The following is a 27371-nucleotide window of genomic DNA, read 5'->3' as shown; positions in this document are numbered from 1 at the left end:
TATCGACACCAGTGTAAATCAGGTCGATTAGGATGTGAAGTGTCAAGGGTAGACAATAACTTCCATCTCGCAAACACTTGCTTCGGGCAGCCGACAAATGATAGTGGGTGTTTTGCTGTTTCGTTCAAAATTTGGGAGAATTAGCATTCACGTTTACCCTGGGCACTGGCAACTAAATTCAAATCCAATTTGTATTCGATTATGAATATCCACACATCATTCTACGTTTTGTTATTTATTTCTTCAAAACCATGACAAAAGATTTATTCCACCTTTATATATGAATATGATTTAGAAATACCGTGATCTTTGAATTCAGTAGGTTGGATACACTTTGAGTCAAACAGTTATTTCATTCAATAGAATATGCTCACACGAAAAATAGTTCACCTTATGTCAATCATTCAAGTACTAAGGATTACCTCGCCTAAAAAATTCAGATCATTACAACACATGGACAACATAGGGGGTCTTACAACATAATCCACTGAGAGACATGATACAACATGCAGGTATACTAATCTAATGACAATTTTAACTAGTATCTAAAGAAGAACTGGGATTACCCTAGACTTCAGATAGCAGAAGCAGCAGGACCTCCTCCGTCTTCAAATGTAACATTCTTACTTTCTTCATTTCTTGGGTTGCTTGCATAATGCGTGCAACTAATTGCATAATTTCCAGCCTCAAGATCAATATTACCTCATTCATGGCAGCCACACCATCTCTTTCTGCCGCTAGTAGAGCCTCAAGAACTATAATATTTGTGCTCAGACTGCTCTCCAGTGGTGTTGCCTCGGAACTGCTACCAACTGGTAACATGGACGGCGCACTGTTTCCACAAATAGATTTTGGGGTTGTACATTGTGTTCTAGTGTGAACGTCCTGAAAGGTTTTCGCTGGACATAAGTAACAGATAGTCATCGCATGATCCAGGTAGTAAGCTTACATGGTAAATGACATACGAATTATTGCCGAGCATGGCAAGCTATATTTTAAATGGTTTGAAGCAGCATCAGCCGAAAACAAAATTAAAATGGTAAGATGAAACTAGGGATATAAGTGGCAAATAAACGACATTCGCCAGTCCCATCTAGTTAGTTTTTGCTAGCTCGCTAGTTCATTTTCCTCAAAAAAAAAAACTCTTTTGAACTATCATACCATTAGTGGACTTTAATTGGGATTAAACGGGACCCAGTTGACATCCCTAGTTGAAAGACAGTGTAGCACTGCTATATTTAAGTTGCCAAGCCATCTAAGTAGTTGAAATAATCTGAGAAAGCACTTAACAGTATGGCCTCATATAAACTACGAAGATAGTCTTTTGATGAAGTTCATAGGAAAAGTTAAGGAGTCAAATGAACTAGGCATGCATTTCTTTACGATAGTACAACATCCACTACTGACATATTGGCCAACTCAGGTATAGCCTAACAAGTAACAAACAAGCATTTGAATCAAGCAATACAACAAAGCGGGCAATTGAACTATTTGTAATTCTGTAGGATTACAGGTTGAGGGAACAAGCCAAGAAAGCAGCCCACATCATTACATTTCGCATGTACTAAAACACACTAGCTTACCATATGTTGTTGTGAAGCCTCGCTGCTGTTGCATTGTTCTTTGAAGATATCGTCAGCATCCCGTGGTTGCAAATCTAGTTGTTGTAGTTTATTCTGCACTCTTTATTTAGGTAAAATTAATTTTAATCGCATGAATTGGTTCAAATTGATCATCAATAGTTCAACCAAACTAATGAAAGAAGGATGTGTGCTTACACGACAATATATGTGCTTCACTTTATTTTTATGCTTGTTTGAGGTGCCAGCCCCAAAAGAACAAATATCTTGTTTGATGGGGTTGGCAGCTCCATAATTAATAGAAGCATCAAATTAGTCATGCAACTTAGGAAGATCAAGAACGCACAAAAATATATGAACTGAGGCTCGGAGCAGTGATGTAATAGTTAGCATCAGAAAATGTAGGGTAAAACAAACAAAAAGCAGCGAAACTACATGCTACTTTGCTGATGTGTAAATAAGCATAGAGAACATAAAGCAGTTTGATGCAACCAACACGTGGAATCAGAACAACACCATTATCATAAATATAACATGCAAAAAATAAAATAGTAGGCAATGATATCTAGGAAGTACAGTAATACTTAGGACAAAACAAAAGCATTGTAACTATATGTGCACTGGTTTGTAATTTAGCACATGTAACATGTTCACTGCTAGAACTATGGCCTTACAGGTGCAAACAGAATAACGCGTCTCATGAAAAATTGAATGATGCCCTAAAGAAATTCAAATGTGCGGCGTTTATACTAAGAAAGTGAACGTAGGCGCCGGCCGTTGGATAATAGTACCTGATTCTCGGCGGCGTATGGGTATTGTTGTCATACTTGATAGCTAAGGATCGCCGATGGCACTCGTGTTGCGGTTGAGTTTGGGCCGGTGTCGGCGTTGCTGAAGCGGCTCCGGTGCTTCGGTTGCGGCGCCTGTCAACATATAAGAAAGCTCATATGTGGTAAGTGAACAGTTCCACGATAAAGAAGAGAAAATCCGAAGGAGTACAAATCGAAATAACCTGATGAGGCTGCGACATCAGTAAAGCAGGGCCGGTGGAGTTGAATATGACGTTCGTGGAGCGGGTCTCGTGCAGTGGACGAAGGCGTCAGCGAAGCACATCCGGCGCGGCGTACAGTGCTTTCGGTGAGGCGGATATGTTGCGGCGGACGAGGGCTTATATGAAGGGCCAGCGATGGGGCAGACGAGGGAGTCGGTGAAGGGCCTACACTGTGGTGGACGAGGGCGCCGATGAAGCAGATCCAGTGCGGTGGACCATGATGGCGGTAAAGGAGATCTGAAGCGGTGGACAAGCCAGTCGCTGAAGCGGCTTCGGTGAAGTGGTGAGTTGGCAGTTGGGGGAGGACTAGATTCGATGGCTTGGCGTGGTTGGGGGGGCGGGGAAGGGGAGGGGCTCTGAGGAAAAATGTTGGGGGCCAAAAGGAGAAAACAATGAAATTACCAAAGCAGCCCTTTTTTGTTTATATGGCATGGGTAAAACAGGAATATCGCATAGTTAAATTTTCGGACGCGAGACATTTCCATCAGGTGCAGATGAGCCCGAAGTCAGAATTGGGTATTCGGTTTTTGTAGACATGGATATTCGGTTTTTTAAGCATTTTTGCAGATCGCAAGTGGCCCATTTAAAGTTGGGCTAGACTGGACCTTCTTCTACTAGCCCACAGTCCAGACGAGACGTGACCACTTGTTTATTATCGTCCCATTAGCTCAAAAAGAAAAATCTTGTTATCGTCCCATCGATTCCCCACCAGCCAAGCCCCTCGCTACCTCCGCCGCTCCTCGCCGGCGACATCGGTGAGCGTACGGACCCGCCCGTGGCCCCGAGATACAAATTCCGCCATCCCCGGAGGTCACCTTTCATCACCATCCGAGTTCTGGTGAGCCCGCCGTTGCTCGCCTGCTAGGCTCTATCCTTTTTGTTGTCTTACTGGCACTTGTTGGGGGTTCCTCCATTGGTAACACCTCAAGATTTGCTGATATTTTGCGGTTTGCCTGTTCGATTCCAAAAGAAAAGTCTGTTGTTGGTAGCTGCTTGGTAGATGGAGGCGCTCCTTTGATTCTAGGACCAGTCTCGGAGCCATAATGGGAAGCAAGGCTGTACATATCGCGTCGTGTCAGCGCGTGGTTACCCCATAGAATCATTCGATATGTAGTTGCTTCAATGGCACAACTTCATTGAACTCCCTAGGTTTCTGTGTTGTCTGAATCTAGTTAGGGCAATATGTTGTTTGATGTGGGTTGACGACCTAGTAATCGGTCCTTTTTTTTGTTGGAAAAATAGGAACAAAGTTGTAGCTTTGATTTTGAAGGAACATCGATTATCATTTCCATATATCAATTTAGTCTATCTGTGTGAGCATGTATTAATGTTTCGCTGATATCTTCGTATAGGCATTTTAGATATGCAGGGTTGTTATTAGTAAGTACTTATGCTACTTATGAGATCCGTGACGCAACTAAGTTGGTGGGTTGTTTCTTGTTTAGCTTGCCTCCTTGCTATTAGTTTGCCAAAGCATATCTTTCTTCGGCTACCACCCAGTTAGCGCCCTCCATTTTCCCGTCAAACCTTTGTTTTAAGCTTCTACTAGGCAACATTTCCTGACATTTATGTGTTGTTCATCCAGTGGTGCCTTAAATTGGTGAAATCGATACACGGCTATTGGAAACTTTAGAGTTTAGTCTCATCATATTCATGAGTCATCAAAAGCGTGAAGCCAGTTCTAGCAATGAAGATTGGGCATCAAAACGCCCAAAAGGTGCTGCCACTTCTACTGAAAAGGATTGTCAAGTAGAGACTGCTAGTTCTCAAGAAACGAATGGTGAAAAGAGAGACACCTCTCAAAAGGGAAGCAACTTGCCGCTAGACCCATGCATCTCGGATGAGAAATCCGCAACCATCTCGGAAGTTCCAAGTCAGCAAGAGATGATACTAACTAGTGTTGAAGCCGATGCTGCAGAAGACAAGGGCTGCAGGCATACAATGGAGGATGCCTGGGTGGTGCTTCCTGATGCTAGCATGGGATCTCCTGGAAATTTGAGGTGCCCCTCTTTCTCTTCATATTAATTACTTGCATGCAATGTATGTATCTAATGTAGGTAGCTTGATGCAGATCTGCACATTTTGCAATATATGATGGGCATGGTGGCCGCTTGGCCGCGGAGTATGCACAGAAGCACTTACACCCGCATGTTATTGCTGCAGGATTACCACGTGAGTTGGTCTGTTCACATTGTCTGCTTCTGTTCAATGTTTTCATTAATCATTAGTATGTTATGATGTATTTGTTCTGTCTTCAGTTGCTCGTACTGAGGGGTGCAAGCGGCATCCCGCTTCTTCCCATGAAACTCATCAATTAGTTCATAATCTGCTCATCACTTGCTTAAAATTAACACTACACTTGTACTATGGTATTGTCCGGTAGCCCGCCCTGCTTGCAATTTTTCTCGTGCAGATGGATTTTTTCTTACCTATTTTTTTCATTTTTTTTAGTGCTACACTCAGATGGTTTCTTTGCATCCTCCTTGGAATGGTGTTTCAGTGACACTTTTCCTAATGTTTTCTTCTGCTTCTTTGTCTATTCAACTACTGTCTCATTGGAGTTTTAGTAATTTCTATCCTCATTATTTTCTTCTCCTTCTATGCCTACTCAACTGCTGTCTCTTCTTAGTAATTTTTATCCTCATTTTTTCTTCTGCTTCCATACCTATTCAACTAACGTCTGCCTGGAATATCTTTGTGTGCAATGAAGGCGAAACTTTTCATGATAGCTTCCATTTATGATTATGCACTTCACATCTTCTCCTTTGGCCTGGTCGATGAGGAATTGATATCTATTAGATCACTTGACCATTTATTGCTTCTTGACATCAACTCCTCACTGAGTGCTAACTTTTGGACTTTCAATTTGTACAAAATTAAGTTTATGCCTTCTATTTTTCGTTTATTTTGATTAGGAGACCATTTCATGAGTAATTCATGTTCAAATTAACTTGCATGATTCTGATATTCCAGTTGTGTTTATTCTGTTGTTGGCCATTTAACTAATATTGATATATTGTCTTGCAGATGAATGTTAAAGTGGCAAAGAAGGCCATTATTGAAGGTACTCCCTCCGTTTCTTTTTTACTCCGCATATAAGATTTGGTAAAGTTTGACTAAATTTATATAAAAAAATATGAACATCTACAATATTAAAACTATATTGTATGAAAATACATTTTGTGGTGCATCTGATAATATTGATTTCATATTGTCAATGTTTATATTTTTTAATATAAAGTTGGTCAAACTTTACAAAGCTTGACTTTGACCAAACCTTATATGCAGACTAAAAAGAAATGGAGGGAGTATTTAGTACATGAAATTCTTCTCTTGTCTAGACTCTAGACCATAACAGCGCTAATGATAATAATTAGAAGAGCCCTTCTACTAGTTTCATCGCTGTACTTCGTAATTTTCATTATGCATACAATAAAAAAATGGTCTTTATCTTATTCAAGGATCAAATTGATTCTATATTTCTGCACTAACATGGAAGGCAGCCTTGGCCCTTATGGGCTGTTTGGTTTTCACCTGGGTGCGCCCTGCCATTCATGGGCGAGCCAATTAATTGATGCAGCATCTGGCCGCCCCGCACTTGCCAACTTTTTGGCGTCAAACTGAACTGGGGGAGCCGGAGTGGGCTGGGTGTACCAAAATATTGGCTCCCATCCAAACGGGAAGCCAGGCTTGGTCAACGACCAATTATTTGGATCGTCAGTTGAGGGCTGCAATCCAAACAGCCCCTTAATCCTTGAGCATGTTACATGCTGGTGAGGTTATCTTAGAATTCATAAGATATTTCTCAGTTTCTGTAACTGCCATTCTAGCATAAATGTATTGTATGGAAAATGGCAATGGGGATTGCCATCTTGTATGTGATTTTCAGCTTTTGAGTCGACATGATTTTAGTTCTGCTTTGCACTAGCATTTTGCCAGTACAGCATATTTTTTTTCTTCTGTGCTTCTATGGTGCCTTTTTGCTCTTTGGTTCTTCTTATTGCTCATTCAATGTTCTTCCATTTTAAGTTTGTTTGTTATTTTTATACCACTGATTTATCTTGACCTAATGCTTATTGTTTGTAGGTTTCCGTAAAGCTGATGAATCACTACTGCAAGAAAGTGCTAAAGGTAAGAAATTATGGTCTCAACTTTCATCATTTGTTCCTCTGCAATTTCCAGTCTTTGTGACGCCAGTTTGCCCAGGCACTCTTTTTCTGACTGGCTGGTTAGACTAACTTATAAAATGATGTAGATGGTATCCTACGTACAGTAGATCTTTCCTTGGCTCATAAGCCACCTCCTTGTGGTAAAAAACTGAAGCTGATGGCTGGTGCTTCGTGTGTGTCTAGGCAAGGAAGGGTGCTATAAACTTCTATAGTATTCCACTAGCGGACCAGTTGAGCTGGGCCAGCTTTGCAGCCAATCTCCACTATTATCTTTCTTCCTTTTACCTATATCTCTTTCTTCTCCCTTGCAATTGGTGGCTTTCTAGGCACTGCCTATGTGCATCTAGATGGTCACCGATCACCCCGCCCAAGAGCTATCACTTTTTCTGAACCTTGGCTGATGCTTTGAGCTAAAGATAGGTAAATCAACACAATGACATAGCGTGAGCCTCAGTTCTTAAAGTGACTAGGATAACCTCTTAGTTATGATGGCAAATTGACAATAGTAGACATTTTGTTGTACCAAGTAAGCAGGGCCTAGAAAGATGGCAGTGTCGGAAAACTATTATTTAAGTTTATTTCTTTCTTATTGGTTGCTTCTCTCATGATATTAATAGTACTCACGTGTCTTGTCTATAGGAAACTGGCAAGACGGCGCAACAGCTGTATGTGTTTGGGTCTTGGGACAGACGGTAAGTTTACAGTACCAGAGATTTTCTTCATTATGCACAACCTATTTTGCACCGTCATACTCTGGAATTCGTTTTGGTTATCCAGTTTGGAGTTTGTATGGAATCAGGGTCTATGAGATTATTTGTTCCTTTATTAAATATATACTTCCATTCACCCAGTTGGAGATACTGTTTCATCAGTGTCCCCTTGATTAATTATTTTTATATCACATGCCTACCTTCAAGGCAGCATAACTCTCGCATAATCGACCTTGACTAATCTACCAACAACATAATTAACTCGTTGGTTTCTCTTCTCATGCGCAACAAACTCTAATTATGTGGTGTTATCTTGTTGGTACGGAATGCTCGTGCTTGATTTGAGATGCATAATTTGTTCATTTTGCAAATTTTTACGTGTGAAATCTCAATCCTTAATTTTACACTCCCTCCGTTCCAAAATATAAGGTGTACTAGGTTTTTCAAAAGTCAAACATGTGCATGTTTGACCAAGTTTTGAGAAAAAAGTACCAATATCTACAGTACCAAATTTGTATCATTATATCCATCAACAACAACAACAAAGCCTTTAGTCCCAAACAAGTTGGGGTAGGCTAGAGGTGAAACCCATAAGATCTCGCAACCAACTCATGGCTCTGGCACATGGATAGCAAGTTTCCACGCACCCCTGTCCATAGCTAGCTCTTTGGTGATACTCCAATCCTTCAGGTCTCTCTTAACGGACTCCTCCCATGTCAAATTCGGTCTACCCCGCCCTCTCTTGACATTCTCCGCACGCTTTAGCCGTCCGCTATGCACTGGAGCTTCTGGAGGCCTGCGCTGAATATGCCCAAACCATCTCAGACGATGTTGGACAAGCTTCTCCTCAATTGGTGCTACCCCAACTCTATCTCGTATATCATCATTCCGGACTCAATCCTTCCTCGTGTGGCCACACATCCATCTCAACATACGCATCTCCGCCACACCTAACTGTTGAACATGTCGCCTTTTAGTCGGCCAACACCCCGCGCCATACAACATTGCGGGTCGAACCGCCGTCCTGTAGAACTTGCCTTTTAGCTTTTGTGGCACTCTCTTGTCACAGAGAATGCCAGAAGCTTGGCGCCACTTCATCCATCCGGCTTTGATTCGATGGTTCACATCTTCATCAATACCCCCATCCTCCTGCAACATTGACCCCAAATACCGAAAGGTGTCCTTCCGAGGTACCACCTGGCCATCAAGGCTAACCTCCTCCTCCTCACACCTTGTCGGGTGGTAGGTGCGATATATGCCAACGGGTGGCTTATCATTGTGGGAGCCAGTAAGACGTTGCCGGTGCCTGGAAGCGGAATGAGGCGAAGACATGCACGCCGGCGAATCTTACCCAGCTTCAGGGCTCTCCGTGGAGATAACACCCCTACTGCTGCTTTGCGGGGTCTCCGCATGATCACTAGATGAACGAGTGGCTACAAGATGCTCCTTGAGCTATTTGGCGAGAAGAAGAAGAAGGGCACGACTAGCTCTCCTCTCCTCTCTATGTGGTGTCTAAAACTAGCTCAGCTCCACCTTTTGCATGGGTGCCCCGGGGGGGTTATATAGGCCCACCCCCCGGGGTACAATGGTAATCCGGCTGGGCGTGGGCCCTAGCCGTCTGTGTCTACGCTCGCCGGCTTCTGCGCCGGCTGCCGGCTCCTTGGTCGACAGGCAGGCCCCACTGTCAAGGGCCTTGTCGGTGGCTGGTTACTGTTGCCTCAAACCTGGTGACGAGGGCTTCGCCGAGGTAAGCGTGGCTACAGTGCCGCCGCCCGGCGGGTGATCGCTGTAGCCTCACCTCGTCTTGTCTCCTTAATGGGGCCTCTCCTTCGAGGGAGGAAGCAAGCCGGCTGTGGGGAGCCGGCCCTGTCTTGGGCCGACTGGGGGAGGCCTGGCTGCCTTCGGGTGTCTCTCTGCCTGAAGGGGCCCACCGCCCGTGGGCCGCGCTGACAGCCCGTCGTGGGTGGCATCAGGGTCAACATGGCAACAGTGCCGCGCCGGACGGGTCATGGCCACCCCGTACGGCGCACTGTGCCAGGCGTGCTCCGGGATTCGGGGGTGGCAGGCTTTACTGTAGCCACGCCCCGCCACATCGCCGTTATGTGGATGCAGACTTCGAGGGTACGATCTTGACCGCTTTGTGGGAGTCGGCTTCTCGCGGCTGGCTTCTTGGAGCCGGCCCTCCCGCAACTTTCTTCGTGAGGGCTAAAGCCGGGCCGCCTTCCGATAGTCGGCCTGGGAGACAGCCGGCAAGGGGAAGGCGGCCCCACGTCTTGGATTCTTGAGGGCCGGATCGGCTCGTAATTTTTTTAGAAAGGCCAGGGGGAGCCGGCTAGGCTACCCGTGGTCGTTTACTCCGATAGTAGTCCCTGAAGCTGATCGAGCTTCGAGGCTGACAAAGGGACGAGAAGCTTGGTCAGCTTCCTATCCCGAGGAGCCGGCTTTGCTTATGCGCGCCGTCTTCGGAAAGCTCCGTATCTTGTAGGCGGGAACGTGGGTCGGCCTGCGAGCTGACCGCGCGCCACCCCGCGGGCCATGTGGCAAGGAAAGCCTGCCAACGCACGCGCGCGATGGGACGCCGCCGCAGGCCCGGGCCCGCCACTTCTAGGCCTCGGCCCAAGCGCGAATCTTCTGCGGCCCACAACGGACCGCTCGCCTTCCCGCGGCGGTTTCATTTCGTCATCAGGGCGCAATAATCGCGGGACGTGGGGGAGTGGACGCAGTTGATCCCACGTTCCCCCACACCACGCCTCCTCGGCTCCGCCGCGCGGGTCTATAAGTAGGGGGAGGAGAGGGAGCGGCAGAGGCTCGCACGCTCTCCCTCGCTCCACCCTTTCTCACCTTCCTTCTCCTTCCTTCCGCCGCCGCAACGACCCATTGCCGCGTCGCTCCGCCGTCGAACCTCTCGCTTCCTTCGGTCCCGCCGTAGCGGGGTCGTGCGCGTCTCCGCCGTCGCATCGCCTTGTTCCTCGCCGCGTCGCTCCCATGGCGTTGTCGAGCTCGTGGGACGGCTCCAACGTCCACGAGGACCACGTTGAGTTCCTCCGCCGGACGCGGCGTTTGCCGAGCGAGAACTACGTGCGGGTTCGTCGTGCGCCGGCGAGGGAGATTTCGCCGGCACCGGAGGAGGGCGAGCGGGTAATCTTTCGCTTGCACTGCCTGCGCGGCTTCGGCCTCCCGGTGAGCGGATTTCTTCGCGTTTTTTTTGAGTTTTACCACCTCCAGCCGCATCACCTCACATCCAACGCGGTGATGCTGCTGTCGGCTTTCGTCACCCTGTGCGAGGGCTTTCTTGGGGTTCTCCCCACTCTCGAGCTCTGGGGAGAATTCTTCCAGTGCAAGCTCGACACCGTTGTCGCGGGCGTGCCCGCCCCTTGCGGAGCCTTCATCGCCATGAGGCGGACGGGCGAAAACAATCCGTTCCCGCCCATCCCGCTGATCCAATCGGTGAAGCTCTAGCAGAAGTCCTATTTTTACGTGAAGAACGTCGCCCAGCAAGGCGACTTCGTCAACCTGCCGGCTTACGTAGCCGGCCCGCCGGCTGGGAGGCAACCCTCGTGGAGCTACCGGGCCAGGTCGTTGTCTCAGGCCGGGAACGCAGCCGTCGCCCGGCTCCGGGTGATGATCCAGTCGGAGGGCCTGACCGGAGCCGACCTGGTGGCCGCCTTCGTGGAGCGCCGAGTACTTCCGCTCCAAGGCCGGCCTCACATGATTTGTCAGATGAGCGGCCGCTTCGACCCGTGCCGGCTGAGCACCAGGGAGATGCCTCATGTTGAGGTGTCTTACATGGTGAACTACATCTCCAACTGCAAGCTCGCCGAGGATTGGCGATATGGCAAGGGGCCGTATTCTCGCGCCAACCCTCCGCCTGCTGTAAGTTTTTCTTCTTTTCTTCCTTTTTGTAGCCGGCCTCATGATAGCCGACTACTGATCAATCGGTTTGTCCTCAGCAGAACCCTCTTCTTCCGCCGACGGCCGGGGCCGCAGGGGTAGAGCGCCAGCTCCTCGCTGATCGCACGGTGGACGACGTCGATGATCCGGACCTGGGAGTGGCCGTCATGGAAGATGCCGTCATGGGGGAAGGCGACGAGGCAGGCGGCGCGGGGCTCGGGGCCGGCCTCGAGGACTGGGCGGACGATGACGAGGTCGAAGTCGTTCCGCACCGCCAGCCGGCGCTTGATCATCAAGGCGCGGGCCCGTCTGCCGCGCCGGCTGCCCGTGCCGGCGCGCAGAAACGCCGGGCCGCGTCGACCTACTTCGGCAGCCGGCGGAAGAAATCCAAGGGTTCCACGGCGGCGACCAAGCGGGATGAGGCGACCGTGAAGGCGGCCCGCTTCCGCAAGGCGGTGAAACAGCCGCAGGCGATCTCGGCGTAAGCGTCAAACGTCTTGTATTTTTTGTTGTCCTCTTCGATTGAGGCTCTTCTAAACTTTTTTTTGCTTGTCGGGCAGGGCACCGCTTTCCCTCGAGCGAGGTCCTGGCGGCTCCGTAGTCGGGCCGACTGGAGGGTCCTCAGGCTCCCGCTGCGTGGATCCCCGCGCCGACCTCATGGAGGCCACGGAGCGGAACACACGGGAGGCGCGGGAGGAGCGGGAGGCGGCGGAGCGAAGGACCGCCCAGGCGGCGAAGGAGCAGGCCGACGCGGCGGCCAAGGCCCGAGCGGAGGCGGCGACCGCGGAGAAGGAGGCGGAGGCCTCGCGCAACCAGCCTCCGCAGCTCGTCGTTCCCCTCCGCGCCGTGGCCCCCGACATCCCCGTGCCCTCGTCGGAGGAGGTCGACCGAGACCCACCGATGATGGAGAGGAGGGAGGACCACGTGGTCTTCGTGGAGGAGGCGCCGCAGACGGCGCCGACTGGAGCGGGCCAAAGCGGCCAACCAGCCGCGGCGCCAGAGCAGCCGGTCGGGGGCGAGCCGGAGGCAGGGGCCGGCCTCGAGGTGCAGCCGGCATTTCGCTGGCGCGCAGGGGGAGCTACCTTCGCGCCGGAGCCGCACAGAGCTGCGGGCGCCAGCCGGACGGCGGAGGCCCTGGAGGCGGCCAGTGCCAGCACGTCCGAGTGGACGCCCAGCGGGGGGACGGCCGAGCTGAACACGGCGGCCCAGGAGGTCCGGAACCGGCTTCAAGCCTAGGCCGCTTCGCTGCAGCGATATACCCAAGAGTTCCTCACGACGCGGGCTGTCATCCGGGTGAGCCTTCCGGCCTTGGTTGTTTTGCTTTTTTGATTTCTTCCGTGGGGGCGCGTCAGCGCACCCACTGGGTGTAGTCCCCGAGTTTCGAGTCGGCTGCTGAGCAGGCGGCTTGGAACTTACTAGGTCCTGACAGCTATCTTATTCTTGCATCTTGTCTGATCTTTCAGGAATACCATAACCTCCGCGCTGCTGCCTTCAACTCCCAGGCTCAGGAGCTGGGCCAGAAAACTGAGGACCTGACCAACAGCCGGAGTGCGTGCTTTGTCTCGTTCATCTCCTGTGGGGGCGCGTCAGCGCACCCACTGGGTGTAGTCCCCGAGATTCGGGCTGACTGCTGAGCAGTCGGGTCAGATCTTCTCTGACGACTTTTTTCTTATTGATTTTTCTTTTGTCTTCATGCTTGCAGGAGCCAATGCCGTCTTGAGGGAGTAGCTCAGCGGGGCCCAGACCGCCCTTCGCGCCAAGGAAGCCGAGTGCAACGCCTTAGTCCTGGAGCGTGACCGCCTGGCCAAGAAGTTGGCCGACCAGGAGGAGAGCCACAAGGCGGCCCTGAAGAAGGCGCAGGATAGTAAGGACGCCCTCAAAGCTGAGTTCGAGACCGAAGCGGCGGGTTGGGCTGAGGTAAAACAAGCGCTGAGCGAGGGCTACGGCCGGGTTGAGGATCTGATCGATGGTAAGCCGCCTTCCTCACTCCTTGCTTGCCCCTTGCCCCCTGATTTGTGTTCTGACTTGTGTTGTTTTTTGTTCTTTGTGCAGACTACTTCCCCGGCTCCTCCGTCATTGCCACCCAGACCATCGAGGCTCACCGCGAGGCGCGCCGGCAGGCGGGGGCTGAAATCGCGCCGGACGCGAGCCGGACGCTTGAGGAGCAACTCTTGGCGGTCCAAGCCCGGCTGCAGCCGGCTCACCGCATGCTCCGCCGCTTCCAGCGCGCCGGGGCGCAGGTGTTGGCCACCCTCTGGCCAGGCGAAGCGATTTCCCGCACCCCGAGTCGGACTGCCGACTGGCTGGAGGTTGTGGTTGGCTGCTTCGAGGCCTGGAAGGCATCGGCAGCCCGTCTTGAAGCTGGGCGGGCGCTGGAGTTCGTTCGAGCCTGGTATCCCGGGCTGAACTTGGACCAGCTGTGCATCTGGCGGCTGGAAGCCGACAAGGAGATGGAGGAGGTGCGGCCGGCTATCGCTCAGCGTGCCTCGACGATCGCCGAGTGCACTGACATCAGCGCCTTTGCTCCTGAGATAAATGACGACGGCGTTGCCCAGCCGGAGGAATGGTTCGGGCTGGACCCGGCAGAGGGTGAGGACTCGGCGGAGGAGATCGCTTCCAGCGATGAAGGTGAAGACGACGAAGGAGAGGAAGGCGAAGACGTCGAGCCGGCCGGTGAAGCGGCCAGCCAGCCTCAGCTTGACCGTGCCTCCAGCAACGAGGCGCGTGCTAGCGCGCCCTCTGCGGGAGGTGGTGATCATGCCGAGGCTCGCCAGCCGGCCACTCCTCCAGCCAGCACTGCCGTCTCTACCGACCTGCCCGACTCGCCAGTCGTTCCCTTGGCTTAATCTGCCGTCCTTGCTTTTCCTGCTTGTTACTCTTTGGAACAATTTTTATTAAACTTGCGCAGTTCCACTGGGGGTGTATTCAAACTATGTTGAATGCTGGTCTTTTGAAGGTCTTTTGTGTAAATATGATCGTGTGTGTGTTTGACTTTCATTCGCGTATGCTTTTTATCCTTAGGCTGTTTTCTTTGCCGCCTTCCCCTGGCTGCTGCCTTCCCAACTGGTAGCTGCTCTGCAGCCTGTGGCTAGGGAAGAACTTGGCTATATTTTTTTTGGAAGGCAAGTACTCGAGCTTTTTTAGATTGAAGCGAGGTGAATGGAAGCCGGCCGGCCGGCTTCTCTGATAATCGGTCGATGGTGGGAGAAAAACCGGCTTTTGTTATATTAGTTCGTTAGTCCCTAGCCGTTTTTTGTGTGAGCGTCCTTTTCTGCCTTTAACTCTTGCCAGCCGGACAGCCGGTTTTTCGAGTTGCGACTTTTGGCAAGAGAAGGCTTGGGTGCCGGCACACTACTTGTCTGACCGTGGGTAGGACTTCTAATATAACTCAAGGCGGCCAGTCCCCGAGCCGACTAGTCGAACCCGGTGCCGGACGAAAAAGTGAATGTAATGACATGATCATAAGCATGATACTCTTCATTCATAGATAAAAGATGGCAGTCCCCGAGCTCTCCTCGGGGGGCCTATCGTCTCGTACTTAGTACAAAAGTTAGCGTGATACATACTGCATTTCAACTGTAAAATCTTCGAAGGAGGTTGACGTTTCATGGTTGTTCCGACTCCTTGCCGGAGTCGTCTCTCTTTCGTACCTTCGGCTTCTTCCGGCTGTGGTAGCGGCGCAAGCCCTGCTGGTAGATGGCGGACCGGCTGAGGGCTAACAGCCGGCCTTCTTCCAGCAGGTCGACGCCGTCTTCTCGTGCTTCCTTGGCCTCCGCCTCCGTGTACATGGTTACCAGAGGCGAGTCGAACTCGATGTCAGTTGGGATGACCGCCTCGGCACCATACACGAGGAAGAAAGGAGTGAAGCCGGTTGACTTGTTTGGGATAGTGCACAGACTTCAGAGGACGGCCGGCAGCTCATCGAGCCAACAGCCGGCCGAACGTTCCAGTGGTACGACCAGTCGGGGCTTGATGCCGGAAAGGATGAGGCCGTTGGCTCGCTCGACTTGGCCGTTTGACTGCGGGTGGGCAACGGACGCTAAGTCCAACCGGATGCCCTGCGTCGCGCAGAAATGTGCCAATGCTCCCTTGACGAAATTCGTGCCGTTGTCGGTGATGATGCTGTGTGGCACGCCGTACCGAGTTGTTATATCTGTGATGAATGTCACGGCAGTCGGCCCATTCAGCTTCTTGATCGGCTTTGCCTCAATCCATTTGATGAATTTGTTCACGGCGACAAGCAGATGTGTCATGGCACCGCGTGCCGTCTTGAATGGGCCCACCATGTCCAGTCCCCAAACGGCGAAGGGCCAAGTGAGGAAAATGGTCTTGAGTGCCGAAGCCGGCATGTGTTGTTTGGAGCTGAAGACTTGGCACCCTTTGCAATGTTTAACTAACTCCTTGGCGTCATCTAAAGTGGTCGGCCAAAAGAACCCATGGCGGAAAGCTTTGGCGACGAGTGATCTTGAGGCCGCATGGTGGCCGCATTCTTCTTGGTGGATGTCTCTGAGGATTGCAATGCCCTTCTCTTGCTCGACGCATCGCTGGAAGACTCCAGTGACACTGCGCCTGACGAGCTCTCTGTTGACGATTGTGTATGCTCCGGTTCGGCGTTGGACTTGTCTTGCCTCTGTTTCGTCAGCCGACAAATCTTGGTTTATTAGGAAGTTGAGGATGGACTGGGCCCATGATGAAGCTGCGACTTCTTCTATTGCCAACACGGCTACTGCGACCAGGGCGGGCGGGCTGGGTGGTGAAATGCTGGAGTCGGCCGCCGCTTGTTGTGTTGGTGCAGTCCCCGGGCCGACTACCGCAGTCCCCGAGCCGGGTGTGGCAGTCCCTGGGTCGGGCGTAACTATGGAAGTCCCCGAGCCGCTTGTTGTGTTGATGGGGTGCTCTTGGAAGTAGGGCTTCAGCTTCTTGGCGGCGAAGTACACGCCATAGCACATCTTTTGGTAGTGCGGGTAGTTCTGCTTCGAGGTAGACAACACCTCACTCAAATAGTACACCGGCCTCTGGACCGGCTGGGCTCGGCCCTCTTCTGGGCGCTGGACTACGATGACGGTGCTGACCACCCTGCTGGTTGCAGCAATGTAGAGAAGCACGGGCTCTTTTTCTCAGTCGGCGCCGCCAGGACAGGCGACGTGGCCAGCATCTTCTTCAGCTCGTGAAAAGCTTGGTCGGCTTGGTCGTTCCACTCGAAGTGAGTGGTCTTCTTCATGAGGCGGTAGAGGGGGAGAGCTTTTTCTCCGAGCTGGCTGATGAAGCGGTTCAGGGAGGCCAAGCACCCGGTGAATTTCTGGACGTCTCGAAGTTTGGTGGGAATCGCCATTCTCTCAATGGCCTTGATCTTTACTGGGTTGCATTTGATGCCGCGTTCGGAGACCAGGAAGCCTAGGAGCTGGCCGGCTGGCACTCCGAACACGCATTTCTCGGGGTTGAGCTTGATCTGGAACCGGCGCAGGTTCTCAAATGTTTCCTTGAGGTCTTCCAGCAAGGTGTCGCGCTTCTCCGTCTTCACTACAATGTCGTCTACGTAGACGTGGGCATTTCTGCCGAGCTGCTTGAGGAGGCACTTCTGCATGCAACGCTGAAATGTGGCATCGGCATTTCTCAAGCCGAATGTCATAGTCAGGTAGCAGAAAGCTCCGAATGGCGTGATAAAGGCGGTCTTTAGGCGGTCAGCTGGATCTAGCTTTATCTGGTGGTATCCTGAGTAAGCATCCAAGAAACTCAACAGCTCGCATCCGGCCGTGGAGTCTATCAGTTGATCAATTCTTGGCAGGGCAAAGGGATCTTTGGGGCAGGCCTTGTTGAGGCTCGTGTAGTCTATGCACATGCGCCACTTGTTGTTCTTCTTTTGCACGAGGACCGGGTTGGCGAGCCACTTTGGAAAGAAAACCTCCATAATGAAGCCGACTGCCAGAAGCCGGGCTATCTCTTCTCCTACAATCCTTCTTTTCTCCTCCGACAGTCGGCGGAGGGGTTGTTTGACTGGTTTTGCGCCTTCTCGGACGTGTAGCTTGTGCTCGGTGAATTCCTTCGGAACATCCGGCATGTCCTTAGGGGACCATGCAAAGATGTCCCAATTCTCACGGAGGAAATCGGCGAGCTCGCCTTCCTATTTGCTGTTTAGGTTTGCCCGGATGACGGCAAACCTTTCTGGGTGCTCGGGGTCAAGAGGTATCTTCTTCGTCTCCTTGGCTGGCTGGAAAGATCCTTGGGCATCACACTCCTTGGGATCGGGGGACAGGGCCGGCTGTTTGCCGGCCATGACCACGACTCGGTCCAACATCTTCTTTTCTTCGGCAATCACAAGGGACTCGGCCAGCCGGCTGCTGGCTGCTGCGCACTCGGAAGATTTCTTGTAATCGCCGGCTATGGTGATGATGCCCTTGGCGCTCGGCATCTTCATCTTGAGGTGGACGACCAAGCAATGCATGGTAGGGGCTCTCCAGGTCCACCACTTCAAACCAGATCGCTTCCCGGCAGAAATGATCCTTGTTCCCAAAGAGAACATCAATCTTGATCTTGCCAATGAGGGCGCAGGACAGGCCAGGTACAATGCCATGGAACACAGTCCGAGTAGGCATGAGTTGCTTCGTCTTGACATTTAGCTTCTCCAGGGTGTCACGGTACAGGATGTTGATGCTGCTCCCGCCGTCTATCAGCACGCGGGAGAAACGGGCGGCGCGTCTGTCCATTGCAAGGGTGGCATCCAAAACCAACGCATAAGAGCCGGGAGATGGCATCACCTCTGGGTGGTCGGCCCGGCTCCAGCTGATAGGCTTTTCTGACCAGTGCATGTGCTCGGCGGGGCTGGTAGCGATCACGTTGACTTCCTGGTGCTCTCGGCGTCTGCTGCGCCGGCCTTCGGGCTGGCTTGTAAAGACGACATAGGCGGCATGCTCGTCGGGGAACTCATCGTGCACAGCTCCGACTGCTGGCCGAGCGGTCGGCAGCTGCGGAGCTGGAGGCGGCGGACCAGCAGGCGGAGGCGGCGCGAGCCCTTCGCCTTTGGAGATTCGGGTGAGCCAGTGGCACTTCCGGGTTGTGTGGTTGGACGGCTTCGCGCCGCTGTGGAACTTGCATGGGGCGTCGAGAGTTTGGACGGCTTCGCGCCGCTGTGGAACTTGCATGGGCCCCTCTGCTTCTTGGGTGCGGGCGGCCCTTCGGCTGCTCGTCTTCGACTGTGGCCACCTGCCGACTGGTGGAGAGCGGCACGGGGCCCTTGCGCTTGTGTTCGTTCTGGTACGGGCGTCGACCGGAGTCCCCAGCCGGCGTCTTGGGCGCCGGATTGAGTACCTTTCCGGACGCGTCTATCCGGAGTTCAGTCTTCATTGAGGAGTCGGCGGTGGCGTACTTGTCCGCTATGACCAGAAGCTCGTCGAGGGTAGTCGGCTCGTCGCAGAGGAGCTTGTGCTTGAGGAGGGTGCCTTCTCCGCACCCGGCAGTGAAGTATTCTATGGTTTGCACCTCGTGCACCCCTTCGCAAGAGTTGCGGAGCTCGGCCCAACGCGTGAGGTAGTCGCGAGTGGATTCGGCAGGGCCTTGTACGCACAAGGAGAGCTGTCTGGGCTTGGGAGCCCGCTTGTAGGTGCTGGTGAAGTTGCGGACGAAGGCTTCTGTGAAGTCTAGCCAGCTGTTGATACTGTATGGCTTGAGGCTGTTGAGCTAGGTCCGCGCCGTGCCTTGCAGCATGAGGGGCACGTACTTCACGGCAACGCGCTTGTTGCCGTTTGCTATGCGAACCGCTGTGGAGTAGTCGATCAACCAATCTTCCGGCTTCACAGAGCCGTTGTACTTGGGCGTGTCTGTTGGGAGCGAGAACCCTTTGGGGAAAGGCTCGTCGCGGATGTGGGGGCCGAAACAAGGCGGGCCGACATCATCTTTTTCTTCTAGCGCTAGGGATCGCGCTAGGCGGTCGATCCGATGGCGGGCGTCGTTCTCGCCGACTCCTTTGCGGCGACCTAGTCGGCCGCTGAGAGTCGGATGCGTGACAGGCGGTGGGGTGGGATACCTCTTCCCACGAGGCGGAGGCGGAGGCGGGTTGCCCCGCCGCTCCACGGCCCGGGAACGGCCTTCTGCGTCTCGCTCGATAGAGATCCGGGTTCGGCTTCGGCTGGCAGCCGGCTCTTTCTCGTATCGCGCGCGGGTTTTACCCGCAGTCGGCGTCCGGGACGTCGCGCTGTGCTCTCGGCGCGGGGGAGGGCTTTTCGCGCGGGCGTCGGCTTCGTGCCGCTGTGCGGCTGCATCGATTAGTTGCTGGATGCGTCTGGTCATGTTGGGGAGTTCTTCGGCCCCCAATCCGTCTAGCTCGTCTACGGCCGCCTGGGCGGCGCGCAGGTTCTCGAGTGGAGTGGCGTAGACTGGGCGGTCGACTCCTAGCGTGTCGGCGAGGGCAGCGCCGCGCTGTCTGACAACGCCGGCTCGGCTTGGCCCGCCTGGGGGCGGCGTGCCAAAGGCGGCGCGGTCGGCTTCGCGCTGGTGGGCCTCAGTGAGGCGTCTCATGGATGCCAACTTCCGGCCCTCCGCGAGGAGGGCGAGGCGGCGAGCCTCCAGTGCTTCGGCGTCGGCATCGGCCGGGAAGGGGATGGACAAGTCGTGGACCGCAGCATGCGGGGCGTCGAGGGCGTTCTCGCCAGAAGCGCCGCCGTGGCCGATGACCATCACCTCGGTGGTGGCACCGTCGCAGCCATCGGCCCGAGGAAGCGGGTCGTTGTAGGTCGTGACGTCGATGGGGAAAGCGTCGAGTGAGGCCATGTCGGAGTCGACAGGCATCGGATCGGTGGAGCCAACAGACTCCAAGTCCACAGCAGGCTCGCCGGAGACGTGGAGCTGGCCGAGGAGGTTGACGAGGTGGTCGGTGCCCGCGTCAGAGGCGGGCTCGTCGGAGATGAGGGTCTCGTCAAGGAGATCGGTGAGGCCGCTCGCTGCGCAGACGTTGGTGACGCCTTTCAGCGCGTCGTGGCAAGCGCCATTGGGCGTGCCGGGCTGGCTACGCTCGCTGGGGAGGAAGAGGGTTCCCGTCCAGAACAGGTCTTCGGACGACGGTGCACCTGGCCCCACGGTGGGTGCCAAATGTCGGGTGGTAGGTGCGACATATGCCAACGGGTGGCTTATCATTGTGGGAGCCAGTAAGACGTTGCCGGTGCCTGGAAGCGGGATGAGGCGAAACATGCATGCCGGCGAATCTTACCCAGCTTCAGGGCTCTCCGTGGAGATAACACCCCTACTGCTGCTCTGCGGGGTCTCCGCATGATCACTAGATGAACGAGTGGCTACAAGATGCTCCTTGAGCTATTTGGCGAGAAGAAGGGCACGGCTAGCTCTCCTCTCCTCTCTATGTGGTGTCTAAAACTAGCTCAGCTCCACCCTTTGCATGGGTGCCCCGGGGGGTTTATAGGGTACAATGGTAATCCGGCTGGGCGTGGGCCCTAGCCATCTGTGTCTACGCTCGCCGGCTTCTGCGCCGGCTGGTGGGTCCCGCCGGCTGCCGGCTCCTTGATCGACAGGCAGGCCCCACTGTCAAGGGCCTTGTCGGTGGCTGGTTACTGTTGCCTCAAACCTGGTGACGAGGGCTTCGCCGAGGTAAGCGTGGCTACAGTACCGCCGCCCGGCGGGCGATCGCTGTAGCCTCACCTCCTCTTGTCTCCTTAATGGGGCGTCTCCTTCGAGGGAGGAAGCAAGCTGGCTGTGGGGAGCCGGCCCTGTTTTGGGCCGACTGGGGAGGCCTGGCGGCCTTCGGGTGTCTTTCTGCCTGAAGGGGCCCACCGCCCGTGGGCCGCGCTGACAGCCCGTCGTGGGTGGCATCAGGGTCAACATGGCAACAGTGCCGCGCCGGACGGGTCATGGCCACCCCGTACGGCGCACTGTGCCAGGCGTGCTCCGGGATTCGGGGGTGGCAGGCTTTATTGTAGCCACGCCCCGCCACATCGCCGTTATGTGGATGCAGACTTCGAGGGTACGATCTTGACCGCTTTGTGGGAGTCGGCTTCTCGCGGCCGGCTTCTTGGAGCCGGCCCTCCCGCGGCTTTCTTCATGAGGGCTAAAGCCGGGCCGCCTTCCGATAGTCGGCCTGGGAGACAGCCGGCAAGGGGAAGGCGGCCCCACGTCTTGGATTCTTGAGGGCCGGATCGGCTCGTAATTTTTTCAGAAGGGCCAGAGGGAGCCGGCTAGGCTACCCGTGGTCGCTTACTCCGACACACCTAGTAGTACTGAAACCGCACATCATGTACTCGGTTTTAGTTCTACTAAGCCTAAACCCTTTCGATTCCAAGGTTTGTCTCCATAACTCTAACTTCCTATTTACCCTCGTCCGACTATCGTCAACTAGCACCACATCATCCGCAAAGAGCATACACCATGAGATATCTCCTTGTATATCCCTTGTGACCTCATCCATCACCAATGCAAAAAGATAAGGGCTCAAAGCTGACCCCTGATACAGTCCTATCTTAATCGGGAAGTCATCGGTGTCGACATCACTTGTTCGAACACTTGTCACAACATTATCGTACATGTCCTTGATGAGGGTAATTGTGTTTCTCCAAGGCCCACCACATGACATTCCGCGGTATCTTATCATAGGCCTTCTCCAAGTATTTTCATATTTTATTCTGTATTGTAAATTTTGATATTTTATTCTATAATCTTGGTCAAACGTACACAAGTTTGACTTGCATGAATATCGATACACCTTATATTCTGGAATGGAGGAAGTACTATATAATCGTTGCAATCTATTTTGCATAAGCGGTTCTTTGTTGACATGTTCCAGGTTGTAGTTGCGAATGCTGGGGATGCTAAAGCAGTATTAGCTCGTTCTACTTCAACTGATGGTGAAGGTGTGGTGGCTGACACCAAAAGTCCACTGAAAGCTATTGTTTTGACAAGAGAACACAAAGCCATCTTTCCACAAGAACGCTCGAGAATCCAGAAGGTGAATAGCTTTATGGTTCCAACATTAATTCAGTTCCCCCTCATAAATTATGTTTTGCTTCGTTTTGTATGTTCCCAATGAAACAGCTCCCTGCTTGGTGCCAATGCAAGGATGTTGTATCATTTTTTTTGGCACCATAAGTTGTCAAATCAGATCTGATTGGCAATTATACCAAATTGAAGCCTGATATTATTCTAGTTTGTTCACATGACTTTCTCGAACAGTTGAATATTAGCATTTTGGTTGTGCATCCAACCTATGCCTAGTTGCCTTGCCCTAATTGCTACCAATTGTTAGCGATAGGAATTAGCTGATTTGTGATAAGAAGTACAAATTTGTTCTCCTGTAGTCCATTTGCTCCTCTATTGGTTTTCTTCTGTGGTCTCATTTGCTCCTAATTTTACCACTGCTCTCCGAATGCCGTATTTGATGAGCACCTTACCATTGCATATCAAATGTTCATTTTGATGTGTCTTGGCTCACGGTTAATTTTACCTTGTTCTCGTACAAAGGCTGGAGGTTCTGTTGGTCCTAATGGAAGACTACAAGGGCGCATTGAAGTATCTAGATCTCTTGGAGATCGTCACTTTAAGAAGGTTTACTGATGCAAATTTATTTGCTGATATTTTTTATTCTGGTGTTCCATTTGTGTATATGGAAAATATATACTGTTGGAGTATACCACTTTCCTCCTCCTTTTTCTTAAGCTATAGGAATTAGACCCTCAATTCCCATGCCCATCTACCAAATAGATGACATTTCATAGTATAAGTTATTTCATCACTCAATGGAACTCCTTTGTGAGTTCCAGGAGCATAGGATCACTAATAATGACCACAGAGATGTATCTGTTTGCTTAGAAATAATTATGCTTACAGTTATGCCCACTTTTATGTTTATTCTAGATCAAGTAGTTTTGTTTTTCTTTGGCAGAAAGATCAAGTAGCGAAGTTTTTTATTTCTGGGATGCTAGTAAACCCTAGTATTAAACTATCAGTTATATTTTATCACTTGGCCATCCGTTTGCAAGAATGCAATAATGGAGGTACCCATGGGAGAGTTCATGAAAACACAGATCTGTTGTATAGAGTTCACATCCATTGGGTACAACTTTGGACTTGCATTTCTAATTTATGTCAGTCGCTAGTTCTTACATTATGTTGCTCACATCCAAATCTGTTGAAGACTCAAACACTCTGCATTTGTATGAGGTACCCACATTACAGAGATAATTTTACAACATTTGCTAAAGGTTCTATCTATGTTTTGCGAAGACATAGACTGTCTTGTCTTTGCACATGAAGCTGTGTCTAGCCAAAATACCCAATATTTTTATTCATCACCACATCTATCGGAAAAGAAAAAAAAACGTGTTCCACTGCATGCTTAATCCAAGCTCCTTAAGCACGCTTTCTGAAAGCTACTCCCTCCGTTCCTAAATATAAGTCTTTTTGGGCATTTCGAATGGACTACAACATATGGATGTATGTAGACATATTTTAGAGTGTAGATTCACTTATTTTGCTCCGTATGTAGTCACTTGTTGGAATCTCTAAAAAAGACTTATATTTAGGAACGGAGGGAGTAGTTATGTTAACAATGTTGTCTATAAATGGAGCATCAACATATATCAATCAACTATCGTGCAGGTGGGGTTGATTGCAACACCAGATGTCCATTCTTTTGAACTCACAGTGAAGGACCATTTCATCATTCTTGGATGTGATGGCTTGTGGGGAGTATGTTTATTTCCCGTTTCTTTGCTATATTAGTTTTTGCTTCATTTTTATTTCTTCAATCATATTTGTGGTGAGTCTTAACTTTCTATGTGAACCCAGGTGTTTGGGCCAAGTGACGCTGTTGAATTTGTCCAGAAGCAATTGAAGGTGTTATTTCTTCAAACTAATCTCTATAACTCTAAATACTCACTATTTGTTTCTTGTAAAAAGGACCGGAGGGAGTACATTTGTTTCTTGTACCCACTATTTTCTGCTAGTTATCTCTTCTGAGGTAAAACTGATTAGATTTTGATTGGACGATGCCGAAATTAAATTGGAAGCCTATTTTGTAGTAAAATTCGTGTTACTCATTCTCACATGGATGAGATTGCCTGTGTATATATGGTAGAGCTCCATGGTCTCATGATGTAGCCGTGACCTAGGGGAGCTCTTGGGCCAAAGGTTGGCAAGTGGGCGGACGCAGGCGCCTAGCGCAGTATTAATAACTGGGGTTTTGGAAGGGAGAATTTCTTGGGAGAAGACGTCATAATTTAGACTTGTACTACTTTGTATTATTATATAGGACACACATGACTAACCCAGTTCTTATGTAAATTCGAACTCAGGCATCATAACCTTTGTTAACACGACTCTTTGCTAAATAGGAGACGTCCTCAGCCACGCTCGCGGTGCGGCGCCTGGTGAAGGAGGCTGTCCGCGAGAGGCGGTGCAAGGATAACTGCACTGCTGTTCTGATCGTCTTCAAGCACTAGAATTGTTTGGCTGTTGCAACAAGCTTCTCACAGAACTGAACCCGAGAAGAGAAATTTGCGAAGAGCAATATGTGATTCAAGCCTTCATGATTTCCGTGCTCTGGCAAACGATTGTGCGTGTCCATGAGAACACTGTTAGTGCACTATCTGTACTTCGTTTTGACATTTTTTTTTTTTGCTTTTTCCAACCTTGATTCTTGTAGCAAAAGCCCCTCTAAACTGCTATAAAGAAATGTTACTTGGCCGGTCTCATGTGACCCAAGTCTCTTTTACAGCTATTTACAAGGTCTGACCTGCTTCTTTATTTTATTTTTTCCATCGAGAAGACTAGATCTTCAACCAATGCATATATAGGAGTAAGTGAATCTTGGATTCTGATCGAATTGTCAGTACTACGTGTAACTTAATCCTTGATATATGTGCTGAGAATAGATCCACGGTCCACATAATGATTTTATGGGGAAATGCGGCATCTCAAATCTTGTATTCCTCCTTGGGAGGATTACACAAGATCCTGAAGATGGGCTAGTCAGGCAGGTACCAAGAGTATAGTACTTTCGTTTCATGATGTAAGATGTTTTTTTCACACTGACATTATGGGACGAAGGGAGTAGTTTTTTCTCTTACTGTTTGGCCTATGCTTTCTTTACGGCATTGAAGTACCAAAATGGTACTTTATGAAGCACCAGTGTAGTAAATTCATATGTTGGAAACACATTTTTAGTTGTTCGCAAAGAAGTAGTAGATAGTTTTTTTATCCGAAAAAGATCAGATCTATAAAGCATCTTGAACATAATAAAAATACATCGAGACTCTAAGACCACCGACCACTACTGCCGTTGGAGCGTGATGTCGATGCCGCTCCCATATCAAAGCCGGTTTTGACTTTGTTGATGACAGCCGGAAAGTCTTCGTACATGTGCCCTTAAGGACCAATGCCCTGGAGCCGCAGTTGTCGCCATTGAACTCTTGCATAGATCTGAAGCACCTGACCCAACTCTCGCCACATGACGAGAAACCCTAACGTCACCACCTTAGGGAGACGGTAGGAATCTACGCCGAAGCTCCGTTGAATAAGGCCTAACGGATGAACTCGAGAAGGATCGAAGCCTCGAAGACAAATTCAAAGAAGAAGCGCTGCCATCCACCTAAGCGCCGTACCTGCGAGGACTAAAAATTCTAACCTAAGCAGAAAGGAGGCGAATCCACGGACTCGCCGTTGAAGTCTAAAGGGAAAAGTTTATCGGAACTACATAGGGTTAGAGTAGAAAACGTGAGGAAGTCCTGAAGTAGCAAATAGTTACAAAAGCTTATTAGCCTTTTGTACAATCCATGTATCTCTCCACTTTGTTACTAGTGCTGCGTGCCAGATGTGTTTGATTTAGTTTAAGGACCGATTGCCACATTAGTGTGCATTTAATTGTTATGAAAAAGACACCATTTGTCAATAAAATCATGGCCAGGGAACATTTTAGTTCAAGAACTCTTTTTTCTTTCTAAGAAAACTTCCAACCTATTGGTCAAACATCATGACTGTATAACGAACATAAGAAGTAATACAAATTACATTCATGTCCGTAGATCATCTAGCGACGACTATAAGCATTGGAGTAAGTCGAAGGAGTGCCGTCGTTATCGCCCCTCCCTCACTAGAGCTAGACAAACATTGTTACGGAGACAGTCGAGAAGTTGCCGTGCTAAGGTCCCAACAGACCAACACACTAGAACAACATGTTGAGAAACGTAGCATGTAATTTCAAAAAAATTCCTACGCTCAGGCAAGATCTATCTAGGAGACGCATAGCAACGAGAGGGGGAGAGTGTGTCTACGTACCTTCGTAGACTGAAAGCGAAAGCGTTTGACAGTACGGTTGATGTAGTCGAACTTCTTTTCGTTCCGACCGATCAAGTACCAAACGTACGACACCTTCGAGTTCTGCACACGTTCAGCTCGATGACGTCCCTCGAACTCTTGATCCAGTAAAGTGTTGAGAAAGTAGATGAGTTCCGTCAGCATGACGGCGTGGTGACGGTGATGGTGAAGTGATCCGCGCAGGGCTTCACCTAAGCACCGCGAGAATATGACCGAGGGTGTAATCTGTGGAGGGGGCACCGCACATGGCTAACAGATGTTGTTGTGTGTTCTAGGCGCCTCCCCCCTTCATATATATGGGTGGGAGGGAGAGGGAGGAGCCAAGGGGGCGCACAAGTAGGAGGAACCCTAATTGGGGCCCTAGTCCTATTCGCCCCCTCCCCCTAGCATAATTTCCGGAAGAGGGAGGAGGGAAGGAAGGGGGAGGCCGAATCCCTCCCCTTCCTTTCTCTCTTCCCCTCTTTCCTCCCCCTCCAGGTTCGGCCTATATAGGGGGCGCATCAGCCCATGCTGGCTGCTGCGTTTCCCCTCTTGGCCCATTAGGCCCATAAATTTGTCGGGGGTGCCCGGAACCCCTTTCCGATGACCCGATATGTATCCGGTATCCCAGAACACTTCCAGTGTCCGAATACCATCGCCCTTTATATCAATCTTTACCTCTTGA

The 27371-nt window shown here is 51.0% G+C and overlaps 1 protein-coding gene and 1 long non-coding RNA gene across 3 annotated transcripts; both read left to right on the top strand.

Annotated features, from left to right (window-relative positions):
- The first annotated feature begins 3313 nt into the window (after positions 1 to 3313).
- LOC119301279 (probable protein phosphatase 2C 67) lies at positions 3314 to 25263 on the top strand. 2 transcript variants are annotated; one of them, XM_037578226.1, is made up of 11 exons: positions 3314 to 3469; positions 4217 to 4631; positions 4703 to 4811; positions 5659 to 5695; positions 6718 to 6762; positions 7440 to 7492; positions 22182 to 22343; positions 22856 to 22939; positions 23993 to 24082; positions 24182 to 24229; positions 24727 to 25263. In XM_037578226.1, exons 2-11 carry the CDS (start codon positions 4285 to 4287, stop codon positions 24832 to 24834), a joined length of 1083 nt encoding a protein of 360 aa, XP_037434123.1. In that variant the 5' UTR covers positions 3314 to 3469; positions 4217 to 4284; the 3' UTR covers positions 24835 to 25263. The 2 variants fall into 2 exon arrangements, with proteins under 2 accessions (XP_037434123.1, XP_037434124.1); XM_037578227.1 differs by lacking the exon at positions 22856 to 22939.
- On the top strand, positions 12427 to 13154 carry LOC119301280. The gene is made up of 3 exons (XR_005146998.1): positions 12427 to 12694; positions 12865 to 12949; positions 13104 to 13154. It is a non-coding gene; the product is annotated as an uncharacterized LOC119301280 (long non-coding RNA).
- Positions 25264 to 27371: the final 2108 nt, after the last annotated feature.

Source organism: Triticum dicoccoides, chromosome 5A, assembly GCF_002162155.2.
Source record: "Triticum dicoccoides isolate Atlit2015 ecotype Zavitan chromosome 5A, WEW_v2.0, whole genome shotgun sequence".
In the NCBI taxonomy this organism is placed as follows: Eukaryota; Viridiplantae; Streptophyta; class Magnoliopsida; order Poales; family Poaceae; genus Triticum; species Triticum dicoccoides.
Note: the sequence above shows the minus strand (reverse complement) of the source record. Positions and strands in the feature narration are given on the sequence as shown.